An 18,069-nucleotide genomic window follows, 5' to 3' on the forward strand; every position below is an offset into this window, starting at 1 on the left:
GTCCACAGTAATACTCAAACAGAAAGAAAAAAATACTGTTGGACGACATGTACAGCCTAACATGTAGAGTATGAAGCCATTTATGTACATTTTAAATGAATATAAAAATGATACCATTCGGTGTTCACAGATTCATGTGTGTGTGTGTGTGTGTGTGTGTGAGTGTGTGTAAAACCAGAGAAAATAGAAAGGACCCATATAAGTTCAGATAATGTGATTTGAGAGGCAAGGTAGGAGTCTATAACTGGAGACTGAGGATAAAGGAAACTTCAACTTAACCAGCATGATTGTATATGTGTACACACACACACCCACATACACATGCATGCACACACGAAACAACAGAATGTCATTTCTAGATGGAGGAGAAAAAACGTTTGTGATAGCTTTCTTCCCTGCGTTAAAAAAAAGTTTTCTCAAAATAAAAAATAAAAGCACCTGAGCAGCCATGCTCTTGGCAGATGAACAAGCTCCCTCTCACCCGTTGTGAGGAGGGCCTCCAAGAAACAGAAGCAGCCTAGCATTTCTGGCTTTCTCTGTCTAGCTCCGTGCTATCCAATATGGTAGCCACCAGCCACAAGGAGCTACTTGAATCTGAATTCAAATTAATTAAAGTCAAGTAAAATTAAAATTTCAGTACCTACGCTGCACTAGCCACATTTCAAATGCTGAAGGGCCCCCTGTGGCGAGAGGCTATTGTATTGAGCAGCACACATACAGACCATCTCCATCAATCCTATAAATTCTATTAGACAGAGCTGGTCTCGAACTAAAAACCCGTCTTTTAGACAACAAGAACATTTTTGATTGCATTGCTCTTTTCCTAATATGTCCTTCTATTCATAAGAAAACCAAGATCATGACTAAGAGGATTTTTCAATTTCTGGAAGGAATATGTCTGCTATAATCTTACATTCCAATTATGACTGAAGTAACATTTTCTTGTGGAAAAAAAAGAGACAAACCATCTTTAGAAAGTGATCTAGCAATTATCTATAGTTATGTAAACATCAGATTTCATTTTTTCCAAAACTTAGGAAGTAGGAAGATAGGTTGAAGAATGATCAAAACATTCTCCAAACAAAACTCAAAGTGTGGGTTCAATAGTTTTCCAAGAGCCTTGTTTCTTACCTGTACACAGTATGAGGGACATACACTTCCCGGATTGGAAATTCTAAAATCTCTTTGTGTGGACGTCCCCGGTTTTCAGGAAAGGGTCTCACTGGCAGCATTTCAGGGGTCAGACAGCAATTGACTGTCTCCGGAGCCATAGAAACCTCTAGTTTGAGCAAGCCTAGGGAGAGAAAATAGGCCTGCCTTAGTAAAGACACTGTCACGTGCATACACGGGAATCAAGGAAGACTGCTGTACTACATTTATTTTACGAAAATAGGGATAAGTTGTGGGAATATAAGAATTTCAGAATTCCCAGCTAATTTAATTTCCTAAGGTCTGAGAAAAATCACATCATGACAACTTTGAGATTTAGCTTCCAGAATTTAAAAAGCAAAAAGTTGTAAAATGAGTAAGAACAGATTAGAGAATCTTTAAAGTCCGTTCCAGAACTACCATGCTCTGAGTATACACAGTTCAGTACTTTCTCATAAAATTACAAACACTGAATCTTGGTGGTTTTCAAACTAGGTTCACTGGTACCGCAGGGGCTGCAGAAGTGCTTCAGGGGCTGTTCAGCTGAGAGGGAGGAAGGTGTGCCCGCACCTTCTACCAAAGCATTTACCTATCACTTTTCCTTATACGAGGAGGGCCATGTAATACTTCATTTGATACAAGAGCCTCCTCTGTTCAAACAAGTATCTGACTATCTGAGTGGGCAACCAGATGCTGTTTATTTACATACTCAGTCCTTTAGTAAAAATAGGAAACATTGATAGATTTGCCAAAACAAGTAGACTTTAACTTCTAATACAAAATCCTGTATTTCACTTGGCAAAACATGATTTTATCAATTGTAGCATTCCACAAATAATGTGTCTAATTATAAATGTCTTTCGGACAGCAAAGAGGATAAAGACAAGCCATCCACACCTGGAATTGACTTGACTCTTCTTTGCAGGGATGAAGATCTTTTGTAGTCAGCTAAAAACTTGAATAAGTCTTCGTCACTAAGGCGATCTCCCTCCTGCCAGGGAGAAGTCAGGGTTAGTGTAGATGCACCATGGACTCCTGAAGTCCAGACCAAGGATTTCTTGGAGGATTTTTATATTTCAGTTTTACTGTAACATGCCTTTCATAGATAACAAGGATTACAGGCAACCCTGAAGTCACTTAGTCAACCTCTTGCCAAAATCCTTTCTCTGCCACTCCTGACTGTCAGCCTCTCATCAGTCCTTCAGGGGACAGGGCTTTTAGTGCATTTCTAGGGAAGCCTGTCTGACCATTAGAAATTTAGACCAAAAACTCCTCCCCCTGTAACTTCAACCCACTGATACTTTTTTACTCCCTGGAACAAAACAGAGTAAGTTTGTTTCTTCATTCAAAGTATGAAGATGGAGAAAGCATCTTTCCATCATTTTTTCTGTCCTCAGATTCTTTACATTTGTCTAAGAAGGTTGAGCATCAATACCTCCCTCCGTATGCCCCCATGGGACAGGCACGCTGCCGAGGGATACACGTACAAAAGCTCTGATCCCCACAACGGCCCAGGAAGGAAGGTAGGTAGGTGGGTGCGTCTCACCCCGAGGACAGACGAGAAAGCTCTGACGCGGTTAAGTCAGACCTCTCCCTCTGAGGTAACATAATTGGAAGGAGAGGTTCCCAAATAGAAACCTTTCAGTCTCCTGCCATCTTTACCCAGTGGCACGCCCCTTCTGCATTTCAATTTGTTAACATTAACCCTTGAAATGCCCAGGACACTGAGCTGTGGAAAATTTTCCAAAACAGAGTCAAACCAAGCGTAAGTCAAGTTGGGTTTTTTTGGTAGTAAAATACATACCATGTAAAATTACCACCTTAACCATCTCTGAGTGTACAGGTCAGCAGTGTTAAGTACATTCACTTTACTGTACCACCAATTTCCGAACCTTTTTCATCTTGCAAAACTGAAACTCTATACCCATTAAATAACTTCCCATTCCTCCTTCCTGCAATCCCCAGCAACCACTATTCTACTTTCTGGCATTCTACTCTGTCTTTATGAATTTGATTATGCAAGGAAATTCTTCATTTTTTAAGTAGTCTCGACAATTTCTGAGCTAATAAAGAGCACCATCTGCATGGTCACACTCTATGAGGAAGCAGGCGGCTCTCAAAAGCCTGCATATGGAACAGTGGTGAGACGAACAACATCCAGGCCAGCAAACCCTGAGCCACGGGGGAAATGGATATTTTAGCCAGACAGCTTCCACAGCCTAATACATGAATTGTCCATGACAGCTCAAATAGGATAGCTTGTATTAATGGGAACAAATCCTTCTCTCAATTAAAAGGGCTAACACTCATTTAGCACTTGCTGTATCCCAGGCAATCTGAGCAGAGCTTTACACATCTCACATCATCTAACCTTCCCAACAGCCCCACGAAGCCAGTGCCCTCATCCCTGTCCTATAGATAATGAAATCGAGGCTTGGCGAGGTTAACTAACTTGTTCTCTTAATAACTATATATATTCCCACTGTAGGCTCAAACACTCGTGCTCTTATAAGGGGACACATCCAGACACACTGTCACATGAATAAGTACCTGCTTGAAAAAGCTGTTGATGGTCATGGGCTTCACGACCCCATTTTCCTCCAAGGAGAAGGCTCTTTCCGAAAGTCTTCGAGATTGGGACAAAGTTCTCCGCTCACCCGCAGAGCCTTTCCCTTTATGGAAAACACCTGTCATTCTAAAGTTTGCCTTTCTGTTTGAATACACAGCAGTTATTAACTTTACCATATGTAAGATATGTTTAAGGTCACTGAATAAGAACACAAGAACATGGCCATTCTTGTTTTGAATGAAGATTTCCCTCCCCTGACCCTATTCTTAGACCCCTCTGTTGGAGCCCTTAATTCTCCTCTGACCATAGTGGAGAGGCCATGAGCAACTGCAGTGCCCTCCCACGTGGAGAACAGGGTGGGCCAGGTGCCACCCAGCGGGAGTCTAGAACTACAGGCAGAACAGCGTCTGCAGATAAGCTTTATTTAGTCAACAGTGTTTGTTTTGTTTTATTTTTACATTCGCATTCCGTTAGGAGAGGCATGTACTCAAATGCCCCTGAAGGCATTTGGGATTGTGACCCAAACATGCTACGGGTCAGCCGGAGTATATTCTGGATCCCAGCTTTCTCTTGCTGTGTGGACCAGGCAGCAGAAGTGAGTTTCTGCCTAAAGGTAATTAGAACAGAGTCACACCCAAACCTGATCCCTGATACTCTGCTTAGTTATTTCTCATCCCCTTTAGAGATTTAGGTAAGGATCTTTTTGCTTTTATACTGCGAAACTCAGGGGTTCTTTTGTGAGTGGTCAAATTGTCCAGAACTCTAATACTCCAACCCCGTCTTTGAACACTCTCTTCCCCTTAATTCGTGCTGTGATGCTGAATTGAAGCCTCTTGCTGCCACTGCCCTCCTACACTTGCTGTGCTGTCTTAGTATATAATACACTACATCTTCTGGTTGTTCCTTAAGAATCAGCCTGTGTAGTCAGGTTAATCTATCCTTGACCCAGAGATGATAGAGGACCCAGAAAGCTCTATGCCTTAATTACCTAGCTTTTGGTGTACTCTAAGCTCTACATATAACCCTTTCAAATACCGGGCTACCGTGTCCACATAGAAATTGGCATAAAACACACACACATACATTGTTGTATGAAGGTCAGGATGCACTAAAATGAGGTTTGTTGTTGGTATATGAGAAATAACCCAGAAGTTCTGACTGGTAATTATGCATCAATAACTCCAGTGCAGCAGATGCAATAACACAATACTTTTCCTCCACTCCTCTGCTAAAGGCAACGTTTCAGAAGTGGCAGAGCTAAGGAATGCACGAGAAACGTCCCGAAGACATGTGATTGTAGACGTAAATATTTGCTGGATACAAAGAACATTTTGAAAAACAGAAACTGCCACAGGTTGGGGGAGATAGACTTGAAACCTCTGTAACCCTCCTGAATAGTTCCGTACCCAGTTTAGGAAATTAAGAATTCAGATCGCAGGCTAGGTAATAAAAAAGAAAAATATGCTAAATAAATCAGAACAGTAACCAAATATTCTTTGGCATTCACTTTTTTCATTGCACTTGGCAACATAAACTTTAAGGAACTGGAAATTTTCCTGGGAAACCCGAGTTTTGCTTTTTGAAGCCCTTGTGGCAGTGGCTTTTCTTCTATTTCAGAGCCAAGTATGGTGCCTTTGTTTAATGCGCTATACATTATATTATTATATTTTCTTGTTATTTTCAAGAATTTTACTTTGAAGAAGAGAAGGCCACTGAAAATTGACTTTTTACGTGTCAAACTGTCCAGAAAATCCCAACCAAAAATCTTACTACAAGAGTATATTTAAACTCCACAAAGTTCATGAAAATTGTCTTGGGGATCACTGTCGAATCAAGTGTTTGTAATCCAGTCATAATCATGCCTCATCCTAGTCATCTCCTTCCTTCCTCCCCCCCCCCCACTAATAAGCAGCTGATCTCAGAGTTGGTACAGTGAGGAGCCCTTCCCTTCACACCGCAGTTGGATATCTTACCAACCATGGACTCCACATCGGTTACCTCCCTGTCCAGGGTAGAGACATTGAAGAAACTTGCTAAGCTTATGGGAGCCCAGGCAAAGGGCATCCGGTATTTCCCCAAACGTTGGCAGAAGGATTCAGCTTGAAGTTTTAGTTTTTCAATCTTTTCTTTACTCTAGAGGAAAACGGAAAGAGACAGCAGAAACAAACAAACTAACAATATGGCACCAGCACCAAGTCAACTGCCTGTGCCCTGGACATGCCAGCCAACTCCAAAATTGCTACCTTACTGATTAAAAAGAGTGAAGAGGCAGAAAAATAACACAGCTCAGGCTAGAAGTCCAACTGATAAGGAAATATGGAATAGAAAAGGAGAAATCTTTTTAAAAGTTTAAGAAAGGCTACATTTAATTATTAAATACACTTTCATCTAAAAAAACAAAACAAAACAAAACAAAACAACCCAGAAGTCTTGTGGCCTAATATACCAGCCAATCAACAACAAGCACCTCTTTCAGAGGCTAGCTACATGACTTGGATTCACATGAGAGAATCTTAGGATGAAAAGTTTTGTATATCATCTATCAGGCTCTTTCTTTAGAAAGCCTGTTTTTCAAAAGTTGCCTTGGAAGATTCCAGAGAGATCCGTAAGGGTTCCTAACGACTTCCTTATTAGGTTGATAACACTTCCAAGATAGTCATTCTAAGTTCAGAATAAAAGGTAGATTAAAAAAACAAGTATCTTGAGTTCAATAAATCTTACTTGAAATTTATGAGTCTGCAGTAGAATGCTGTTAGGCAAGTCTTATTCCAGAAAGGCTATGTTTTAAAAATCATATTGGAAACTTTTACAAATGGATGCTGAGAAGAGATGTCCTTTTCATAGGCCCAGCACTTACGTTGTACTAATAAATTTATGATGTACAGCAGTCTCAGCTAATTTCCAAATATCCATACCGGAAAGAATGGTGGTCCATGCTGTGCAGGAAGGCCAGGAGAGCTCAGGCACTGTTTAGTTTCATGGGGTGTCTGTGACCCTCCCAACCAGCTGGGTCAGAGCCTCAGAACTGAGACAATAGGATGTGGCTTTGCCCCAGTCAAGTTTTGTGATTAGACATTGGTGTGTGCATCACCATGTGTTGAGTTTACTGAGTTTAATAATTTATTTCTTTAAAAAGTTATCATCCATGACCAGTTTCCCTTCCTTCTTTTGTTTAGATATAATTTATTGGTGTCTCATATGGGGACATATTACTGACTAAACCCCATTAACTATTTTGTGGAACACTTCTGAAAAGTATCTGCTTATTCTAAGATGTTACCATTTAGCAATACTCAAAAGAGCATACCTTTCCACCATCACTTTCTTTGATAACCATGTAGGGTTCTGCACACTCTCCAATCTCTCCCTGCTGAAGGACTTTTTCAATCTACCAACAGAAATAATATTAAAATAAAACATGTGAATTACAAATAGATAATGGAATCTCTGCAACCATCAAAATAGTGTTTTATGACAATATTTGATGACATCAGAAGATGTCCAGGATAGATGTTTTTGATTAAAAAATTAATATAGAGTATTGTACAGATTTGTAAAAAGATCATAAAGGCATATTAAAAGGATGAGAGCAGATACACACCAAATGTTAACAGTACTTATCTTTGTGTGATAGGCTTATACGCTATTTTTATTTTATTCCTATTGCTTATGTGTATTTTCTATTTTTAAACAATAAACAAGTATTATGCCTACAATAAAAAATGCAATAAAAGTTATTTTATAATACAAAACCCATGAGACATATGTAGGAAGTGAATAGCTCGTTTTCTTTATTATTGCTTGCAATGTAAAAAAGAGATATGATCTCTGTAAAAGTCAGGTTAGGGACTAAAGCCTTCCACAAAATGAAGAAATGAACAGAATAAATTATCTATAATTGTCTCCCTTGTACTTCCTATTAGGGCTACTTCTCCGGATTTAACAGACTTGGAAAGGAACTGGAAAGCAGTAGGATGGTGCAGCTTTTCACTTTGCTAACTGGCTGTGAACATGAATGGATGTCACTACTGTCAGGCATGTTCCTTCAGGTGAAGGATCTGACTGGCCATAAATTTGGGCACCATGTTTAAGAGAAAGAAAAGCAGAAATCTGAAATTTCCTAATCCTCTGCTCAAAGACAGTTTCATTGAACTTAGATGTTGAAGACAAAACAAGTGGATTTAATCCCATTTGTCTGTGTCAAGAGTTGAGATGATCCTTGAAGAAGAATTCTGGGTCAACATATCCCAAGAGGCATGCATTCTTTACAGGCACTAGCAGTTAGGCACCAAGTATTTAAACTTGTGATGGAGGGTGTTTCATGGAGTTTCTAAGGAAGTGGCATGGGGCTGCCTGATGAACACTTGTCTTGGGGAGACTGTAAGCAGGAAGTTTCTCTTCTCACAAAAGAATTAAAACACCCCTTCCCACTGCCATAACCTGAAGACAAGGCGGATCTTCCTGAGAGATGCACCTGAGGCAGCACCTGAGGTAGAGACCGACCTATGTTCCTTTTAGTCAGCAATCATCCATCTATTCATTCATTCAAAAACCATTTGTTGAGTATTATCCATATGGTAGCTACTGGGGAGATAAGATGGTGAACATGATAAACCTGGTCCCTATTCTCCTCAAGGTCATGGTCAGGAGTTTATAGAGCAAACTGGAAAGAAGCTAATTTTTCCATGAGATCAATGGATAAAAATGTGGTCTTTAAAATGAACTCGGAACAAAGATAAAGAACCTTTTAATTAGGACCTTGCAGCAAGGAATGGGAATGCCATGACGTCATGTGTATTGTGCAAGTGCCCCATGCAAGTTCCTCTGAAACTCCATGAAACACCCTCCATCACTAGGTTATTTCTGGTTGAAATACTTTGTGCCTAACCGATAGTGTGGAAGCACAGGAAAGGATCTCCAGTATCTGGAAGCAGGAGAATCCAGATTCAACCAGACCAGCAGGTACTATTCCCTTCACCAAGCTGGACAAGGCTAACTCCAGGTTCTTTGTGAGAAGGAGCTGCAGGCTGCTATGAGAGCCTATTATATGGCCCTTCATCATTCATGTATAAAAGGAGTGCATGAGTCCTCATAACCATGGTAGGTAAGGGAAAGGGACATGTCAGAATTGCCTGGGAATTTTTTTTAAGGTAAAGAGGCTACTCTCAGCCCTATTTAGAGAGGAAGAAGCAACAACACTGGTGTTAACAGTAAAGAAAAGCAAACCAGAAATAAACCAGGGACTGTCTTACTGAGTAGATTTAAATTTCTTAACTATATCCAAGCCATTTAGAGAATGTTTATCATTGCCAAGTGAATGCACTTATATATCTGAAAAATTTGGATTATATTTGGTAAGTGATGGTCATCTATAGGTAACTGCTAATATTTAACCACAGGTCACCCAAAATGAAGTCATTCACTGAGAAATGGAGTTGGAAGTAAAATTTGGATCTATAGAACAAGTGTTGGCTTCTTTGACTTCTCAGGCTGTGAGAGAACTTTAAAATTAACTACAGAGCTGCTAGAGTGGGCTCTACATTAATTTTCCTATGTGTCTAAATCTAAGTAATATTGCAATGGAAAGACACATGTGAAGTTGGATAGCAACAGATATAATAAATTTTTAACTCTATCGTCCATAAGCTTAAATAAGTTCTCTTCAAGCTACAGTGACTTTTCAGATTCAGAATCTTTGTAAAATGGTGTAAAGGAAGCTAAAACAGAAGGATATCTGCCACTTGTTAAGTGACCTCCGAATCGCCTGAGTGTTTTGGAATCTGTATGCTAACTCCCATGAGATCATGGAGGAATCAATAGGATTATGGACATAAAACACTGCACTAACTAGAAAATGTTCTAGACCTGGAATGTTGGGTGTACATGAAATCAAAATGTCTGGAATTAAACAAAAAACAATTTTGGGATAAAGAGTCAATGAGACAAACTATTTGGTTTAAGGTAGGTAAAATATTCAATGTTTGCTGTTAACTTTAACCAGCCATTTTGGTGTGTAGAGAAAATCTGTGGTTTTCTTACATCAGCAAAGAGGACAGCCTAGAATGAAAGATCCTTCCACTTACATTTCCCACACACTTTGACTCTCACTAGACAGTCTGTGAGATGGAGTTAAAAAAGGAGAGTGAAGCTTGGAAACTACAGCCTACACCTCAAACTGTCAGAGCCTAGACTTGTGGATGTTTAACTATGGGTCTCTCGAAAAACATAAACATAATTAGGAAACTCGATCTGAGATTTTCTCCATAGCCTCCCAGAGCTGGATAGCTGAGGATGCTTTCCTTGGTTAGGAGGAAGGGTGCTTGCAAGTGCCAGGCTTTATTTTGCAATCACAAGTTACCCATGTAGGGAGGTGTTATTATCGCCACTTTACAGATGAGGAAACTAAGTCTCAGAAAGGTTAGGTAATTACCCAAGTCATTTAGCTACAAAGTTGCAAAGCCAGGACTCAAAACTAGGACCACCTTACTCCAAAACCTATAGTCATTCTAGTATCCAACACCGTTTGCTTGTAAAGGAAAAGGAATAAAGTTAAGAGGGAAACAAAGTGAATCTCACAGAGGACATGTAGATATATTCTGACACCTCTTTCATTCTAAACATGCACTGGGAATAACACAATAATGATGACATCAGAATATGCAAGTCAGATTGTGTTTAAGTACCTTTACTACTAGGTAGATGTCCGGGGATGGATAGGTGACTGAGAATACCGCAGATCTTGCCTGACTGGATGTAGCAACAGAGGGTGTGTGAGCACGCAGAAATCCTTTGAACTGGTCAGAGTTCAGGTCACAGTAAAAATTTTCTGAGATCTGTAAATGAGTGGCCAAATGAAAAATAAGTTACACTTGTTGTTCTCATGGTCTAAACTTTTTTTTTTAAAGAGTGATTCTTATTTTGTAGCTGGCTTTATTCCTTTGATAACTATGAAAGTTTAAAAAGCTAAAGCTCTAACCTGTTATTTTTTTCAGATTATTCATTTAAAATTGCAGTGAAATGTACATACTGTAAAATTTACCATCTTAACCATTTTTTTAAAATTTCTAATCTTTTCTTAGAAACAATAATTGGTACATATATGTAAACGAAAAAAATGTGCAGTATACTGTATATATATATTTACATGCAATATAATGTGTATGTGCAGTTAAACTGTAATAATTCTACCTAATAAAACTGAAAGGGAAAAAAAAAGAATGAGCGGCACTATTTATAATAGCCAAGACATGGGAACAATCTAAATGTCCATCAACAGATGACTGGATAAAGAAGTTGTGGTATATTTATACAATGGAATACTACTCAGCCATAAAAAGAATAAAATAATGCCATTTGCAGCAACAATGGACTTGGAGATTGTCATTCTAAGTGAAGTAAGCCAGAAAGATAAAGAAAAATACCATATGATATCAATCATATGTAGAATCTACAAAAAAAAGACACAAATGAACTTGTTTACAAAACATAAAAAGACTTAACAGACATAGAGAACAAACTTATGGTTACCGGGGGAGAAGGGGTAGGAAGGGATAAATCGGGAGTTTGAGATTTGCAGATATTAACTACTACATATAAAATAGGTAAACAGGAAGTTTCTTCTGTATAGCATGGGAAACAATATTCAATATCTTATAGTAATTTATAATGAAAAAGAATATGAAAACAAATACATCTATGTATATGTAGGACTGAAACATGCTGTATACCAGAAATTCACACAACATTGTAAACTGACTATACTTCAATTTAAAAGTTTTTAAAATATTTAAAAGAATCTTTAAAAAAAGGAAAAAAAGTGAAAAAAGAAGTTTTGCCAAAGAAATGTCATAAACATGATTTGTGACTAGAAGCTGCCAGAAAATCTGATATATATGTTGTCACAATCTCTAGATATTTTTAAGTCTTTTAAGAGCTATCCCTTGATACATTTAAATTTTTATTAACCCATCAGAATCTCCTGAATATCAGCAATGTGCTAGGTCCTGATCTGAAGAGAAACAGGGCACTGCCTCTGCCCTCAATTAGTTTACAATCAAGAATAAAGGAAAAGGCAAATAGGTATCAACTACAGTAAGAACAAATGATAAGGGACCACACTCATATAAAAAAGTGCTGGGGAAGTTCCCAAGGTGAGAGGTCACATCCAGCTGGGGAGATGGAGGATGCTTCTCATAAGGGAGGTGTGTGAGATGGACAGGCCTTGGAAGAAGATTCTGCCAGGCAGAGCTGGAGGGTGATGGTGGACCAAGGAGAGAGTATAGCACAGAAGTAGCTTAGAGGCTGGAGGACCCGGGTTAACAGCGAGGAGTCCAGCTGGGCTCCGCCTGGGCTCTCCAAGGAAAGAAAGGAGACAAAAGAAGAAAGGCTGAAGAAAGTGGGGCATGGGAGCTGAAGAGTTTGTTGTTAATGTTGTAGGTAGTGGAGATCCACTGAAGATTCTGACATGATAAAAGCTCCGTGGCTCACCAGTGTAGAGTTACTTAAGAACCACTGTGGCTCTGGGTCATCCCTTCATTGCCAGTAGTTTCACAGGCAAGAAGTGGCTCTAAGGCAGAGACTACATTTACCAGCCTCCTTTGCAGTTAGGAGTGAGCATGTGACTCAGTTCTTTCCAACGAATTGTGAGTGCAAGTGATGTGTCAAACTTCCAGGCCTCCCCCACCCATCTTTCCTCTTTTATCCGCAGCTGCGTTGACAGTGAAAGGGTGACTCAGGAGACACACACTGAGGATGGAAGAGATGCTGCCAGCTTGGGTTCCTGAATGACTGAGTAAAGCAGATCACTGTTGACCCAGCCCCTCCTCCCCCTGGATTGCTAAGAAATGAAGAAAATTCTCCTTCTTTAAGCCAAGGGCCCTCAAAATGTGCCCACTCGCATCCCGCCAACCAGCAACTTCAGCATCACCTGGGGACCTGTTAGAAATGCAGATTCTCAGGCCCCCAAATTTACTGAATCAGAAACTCTGGAAGGCAGGCCCAGTAACTGTTTTAACAAGCCCTCCAGGTGATTCCCATGCACAGGCAAGTTTGAGATCGACTGCTTTAAATCACTGAATTTGGGGGGAGGTCTCTGTTAACCTACCCTAACACAAATCTCAGTGATTGTTAATATTTATTCAGAAAGTATCCACTTCCTTAAATACTGAATAGTTATGAGGAGGGAGGCAGAAGTATTTCCTATTTCTGTCCTCCTCTAGGAGTTACAAAATGACTTAACATTAAAATATTCATAGAGAAGTCTTTTCAATTAAAAGCACATTACAGTTGGTGAGGTTTCTACCCCATGGCAAATTTAGACATTTACTGCACAAGATGCCTTCCATTTATGATAAGCCTTTTTCACAATGCAAAAAACTCCCCAAACTGAGGAAACATTACATGCACATCTGAGCTTGTTACAGCCGTATTTAAATTGCTTTGTTTTAAGTGTAACCCCTTATGTTGCTATTTCATTTCTCTATCTCAGCCAGGTTACCACCTCCAGCTGACTTTCCCTTCAATATTCTTCATCAAGCATAAATGACAAATGTTCCCAGGCCATTTCTTCAAAAACTGCAAAGGCAATAGAACTGGACATATCAAAGTTCATTTGCTTTCAAATCTGATCTGTTTTTGCTGCAGAGAAGTGAGATTTAAAAACATAAGCCCAAAGACAATGAACACTATATGATGACCTCAGGGATGGGCTCTTTTTTGCTTTCTTACCTTTTTCCTTTCCTTAACATCGTAGAGGGCAATGCTGGCAAACAGAGGCTCAATTTCGATCTCAAACCTGTCGGAGAAAGACAGAAAAGTCTATATGATTCTAACTTGGATAATTTTGAATTTTCTGAAAGTGCCTGGATATATAATCTGGTTAAAAATGTAAGTAGTATCCAGAAATATTTGGATAGCTCCAGGTATACGACATTCACACTATGATATTAATAGAGAAATATGGGAGGTTCATGGAAAATTCATAATCATTTGAGATCATGGTGGATGGTGCATTCTTCCACAAAGTGCTTGCTGGTGGCTTTGTAAGAGACAGTGGGCGGAAGAGATCCTAGTCTAATCCAGTGCGGCACTTCTGACCACTATAACTGCTGTGTTTTCAGAGGGTTGAGTCTCTGTCTTAAGTAAAGTCCTTGTGTACAGTTTACACTTTACAGCAAGAATAGGAATCTCTATTATTCAATTTTAAGGGCTGGGTCTTTTCACTTAGTTTAAAAAAAAACAAAAGTTCAGTTGGTTTTTCATTAGATTTATACTGGGAACACCAGAGGAAGATTGGGTTATGATGTGTGTGAATTGTCTGGCCCCTCCTAACTCCATCACCACTGCTGAGCTGAGGTAGGGGCAGGGGACTGAGCACTGCTGCTAAACACAGAGGTGTGTGAACCCAATGAGAGCTAGAAAGGGGAGGCCTCATATTGGCCCTAACTGCCAATTCCCCCAGAAATGATGGATTTGAAGAGAAGGCATCCCCAAAGCATAATCCTGCCACACGTTATAGGATGCACATGGAGCCCAGATGTGCACTTCCAAATTTCTCAGGTTAATAACCCACCATATTACCAGCTAAGAGCCTTAGTAATCAGGCCCTGGACCACCATTACTGCAGAAGTCATGCAAATTAGGCCAAATTTTGTTTCAAGGCGTATGTGAGAGAATGCTCTTATCATTGGATAGCTTTGTCTAAAAAGAGAACTTTCCGAGAAGAAAATCTGGGCAGAGGTAGGCACAGACAAAGGGTCAGTTGGTCAAATGGCACCTTTAGAAATGAGGCAGCTGGGAAGGATGGCAGACTCAGGGCACCAAGTCACACACACCTGGGCTCTGTTCCCTCTCCCACTACCTACTAATTTTGGGATCCTAACTAGGTTACTTCCTTTTCCCAGTTCCATTTGTTTATCTGTAAAATGAGGAAAGGACACTTGCTCTTCCTGTTTCCTGGGATTGTTGTAAGGAGCACATAAGATACTGTGTGTGAATATATTTTATAAACAATGTCAATGAGCACCATTTTTCACAATAGCCAGAAAGTGGAAGTAAACCCAGGTGTCCATTAAGGAATGAGTGGACAAATAAAATGCGGTATATGCATACAATGGAATATTATTCAGTCTTTAAAAGAAAGACTTTATAAAAGGTGACACATGCCACCATATGGATAAACCCTGAAGACTGTATGAGTGTCTTCACTTGAAATAAACCAGTCACAAAAGGACAAGTATCACATAATCTCACTTATATGAGGGACAGAGAGTAGTCAAATTCATGGTGACAGAGAACAGAATGGTGGGAGAGAGAAATGGGAATTATTGTTTAGTGGGTCCAAAGTTCCAGTTTAGGGAGCAAAAAGACTTCTGGAGATGGACAGTGGTGACAGCTGTACAACAATGTGAATGTACTTAATGCCACTGAACTATCACTGAAAAATGGTTATGATGGTAAATTTTATGTTATGTTTATTTTCCCACAAATAAAACTTAAGATCATTAAATTTTTACTATTTATATTTAAACATTCTAGGTTTACCTATAAGAACTTACTTTCTTTTCTTTTATCCAGTTTATTCAAAGTGGTTAAAGCTAAGACAGTCTCTTTGGTTTATCTCCCCTCTTGCAGGTTTATGTTGGTATGAATACGATTCAAGACACTCGAGCAGGTCAAGTTCACTAAGCAAACACCTCAATTCTACTTAATTTCTGCTTTGGTAGTTTGGGGGAAAAATTACTAGAAACTACAGTTCACAATTTTCATCAAGAGAAATTCAAGTGACTCAATTTGTTTTCTTAATAATGATTGTAACACACGACTATCTTAGCGGCCATGTCTTCCTATTTGTGAGAAGAGCTGCCATTTATTTATGGAGAACGGCTAGATGGCTTAGTGTCAAGCATCACAGTGGAGAATTTCTCCAATCCCAAAGGGCAGAGCTACTGTCCCTAACAGTAGCCTGATGTGCTTCCCGTGGGGGTGGGTGAGTAGCTCAGACAATGGGGTGGATTTCCTGAACAATGCAGAGGGGAGCGGAACAGCCCGTTCCACTCAGTCCTCCTGCTGAAGGGCTAGGAGGTTCCTCATTCTGGGTCAGCTCACAAGGGCTAGAGTCTGCCTTTCTGTACCTGTTACGTGACATGGAACTGGCTTATAGGCTACGTATCTCTATGTAAAAGACAAAAAGTCCTAACTACCCCCATCCCCTGCCTTGCAACTCGTAGAACTGGCTTAAGGAGGGTGCTACAATATCAAGAAAGCCCCACAACTGTGTAAGAAGTCATGCTGGCTTGTGTTCTGAGGCAGTTGGCGAGGCTCCGCATTAGAACCAGAAGTTTACAGCACATAGGAACTTGAGATCATATGGTCTAACTACTTCATTTACCAGAACTCAAAATCCCAAAGAAGTTCCCAGGGCTGAAATTCACACTTGAATCCAGAATCCAAAGGCCCTAATTGCAAACCGGGTGATGCCTAAGGGGTCCATGAATTGACTTCAAGAGATGAATGATCTTCCTAATAGGGTATGAAAAAATGTTATGCTTATGTACTTTGGCCTAGGTAACAACTTAACATTTTCAAGAATCTGTGATTTGAAGACGTGGAAGAACTAATTCTCTAAAGCAGCAGTCTGCAGAGAGGAAATGCAAGCACTCCAGGGGGTCTGCAAGACAACCCCCTGGAGTGCAGGAAGAAAATACTAGAATTCACTTTGATATATTTAATTCATCCTTCAAAATTTCTGACTGATCTATGTTTTTATATATATATAGTACTTAATATGCAAGTACAGAATAAATATGCATGTATACAGAACACGTGACTTCTTAAAAACACAATTAAAAAGTTTAGAAACAATTGCTTTAAAGTAAATGTGGCAAATCATCAGCTCATGAGATGAATCCAAATTGCAGACATGCTCTGTTTTGTGTGGTACTTCAAAAGGACATGAGAAAATATTTAAGAAGTCAGGAAATTATGCAGGAAAATCTGGATTTCTAGCTTCTCTTTAAAAAAGAAATCAGACAATTGATCAAAATGGGCTTGTTTACTTGGATGGTGAGTTGGCCCTAGCTAGTAGTGAGTGCCCCCTTAAGATAGTGTGCGGTAGTCCCCACTACTCTCTATTGTACCCTGGCAGTGAGACTGAGTGTTAGTTGCGTTTTTTATTGTCTTTTAACAGTGGTGTGCTGGTAAATGTTTAACAAGAGTCACTGAAAAAAAAAAAAGGCTCTAATTTGCAGGATCGTCTGAGTTCTATGTTGTAAATACTTCCACCACTCCACCATGGGCAACTTCCAACTACCAACATGACTCCACTGAATACACAGACTGAATAAAGAATTGGGAGGGGAAGTATACAATCAGCTCACATGAGTTAGATCAGACTCCGGCACACTCTTGGCCTCTACTGTTACTTTTCTTACTGTACAGCATTTAATGCAATTAATTACCTACATGCCCAGCTTTAGTGTTTGCCTTCTCTGTTACGGAAGGATGACTGTCAAAGGCCTGGTAGGAACAGAATCTGGGACCAGCTGACTCCAGACTCTGCTTTTTGGACTACCGCACAGCTGCCCACTGTTAGAGGTATGTTGGGGGTGGGAGTCCTCCCTGATTCGAGCTCTGATGAAAAAGACACAGTCTATATCCGAAAGCTGTGAATGAAAAATATCAGTAAACGTATCAGTAAACAAAGGCTGCTGCAGCCATCAAGTCATCAGCCACTATCAGAGGCCCTGACAGTGAATGAAGGGAACTCAGGATACAGACAAATAGGCAGCTCAGCCTCTGCCACCAATTCCAACCATGCACCTGGATGGAAATCAGGATGGGAAAGAACAGGACACTGGCCCCAGGCAGCTAGGTGCATATCAAAGGAATGATTTCAGTGAGCCCAGACTTCTGCACCTTCTCATACATAGAAAAGCACTAAATACCTTAACTCGAAATATCTGGTTTTCTTTAATTAACAGTAATCTTTTAATGTTCTGACTATCTGGTCTTTGTTGGAAAAACTCATATATATCTTGGCTCCTCCCTTGCTTCTTTGGAGCAACCTCTTAGAGTGAACTGAGAGGCCACCCAGGTTTGAGTCCTCTGAAAGTCCACCAACTAAAACATAACTCTCAATTTTTAGGTTGTGCATTTTTTTCATTTGACAAAAACAAGACAGACCTCAGTATAGTGGTTAGCATGTTGGCTGATACTTACTTCAGGGATAGCAACTTGACCAATATTCTGTTGCCCAGATGTTCCTTAGGACATTCTGGTACCGGACGTATTTCCACTGCATCCTCCTATTATTAATCACATTGTAAAAGAAATCAGTAGTGAATTTCCATGAA

The 18,069-nt window shown here is 39.8% G+C and overlaps 1 protein-coding gene across 3 annotated transcripts in view; it reads right to left on the minus strand.

Annotated features, from left to right (window-relative positions):
* DOCK8 (dedicator of cytokinesis 8) overlaps nt 1-18,069 on the minus strand; it is a 201,185-nt gene that overhangs the window by 101,223 nt on the left and 81,893 nt on the right. For all 3 annotated transcript variants that reach the window (XM_072959507.1, XM_006217184.4, XM_072959506.1), the window contains 8 exons: nt 17,936-18,021; nt 13,445-13,511; nt 10,402-10,551; nt 7,026-7,106; nt 5,692-5,851; nt 3,700-3,821; nt 2,047-2,140; nt 1,132-1,294 (listed from right to left, as the gene is read on the minus strand). In XM_072959507.1, the coding sequence (XP_072815608.1) occupies nt 1,132-1,294; nt 2,047-2,140; nt 3,700-3,821; nt 5,692-5,851; nt 7,026-7,106; nt 10,402-10,551; nt 13,445-13,511; nt 17,936-18,021 (923 nt within the window). The remainder of the gene's footprint in view (nt 1-1,131; nt 1,295-2,046; nt 2,141-3,699; nt 3,822-5,691; nt 5,852-7,025; nt 7,107-10,401; nt 10,552-13,444; nt 13,512-17,935; nt 18,022-18,069) is intronic.

Source organism: Vicugna pacos, chromosome 4, assembly GCF_048564905.1.
Source record: "Vicugna pacos chromosome 4, VicPac4, whole genome shotgun sequence".
NCBI lineage: Eukaryota > Metazoa > Chordata > Mammalia > Artiodactyla > Camelidae > Vicugna > Vicugna pacos.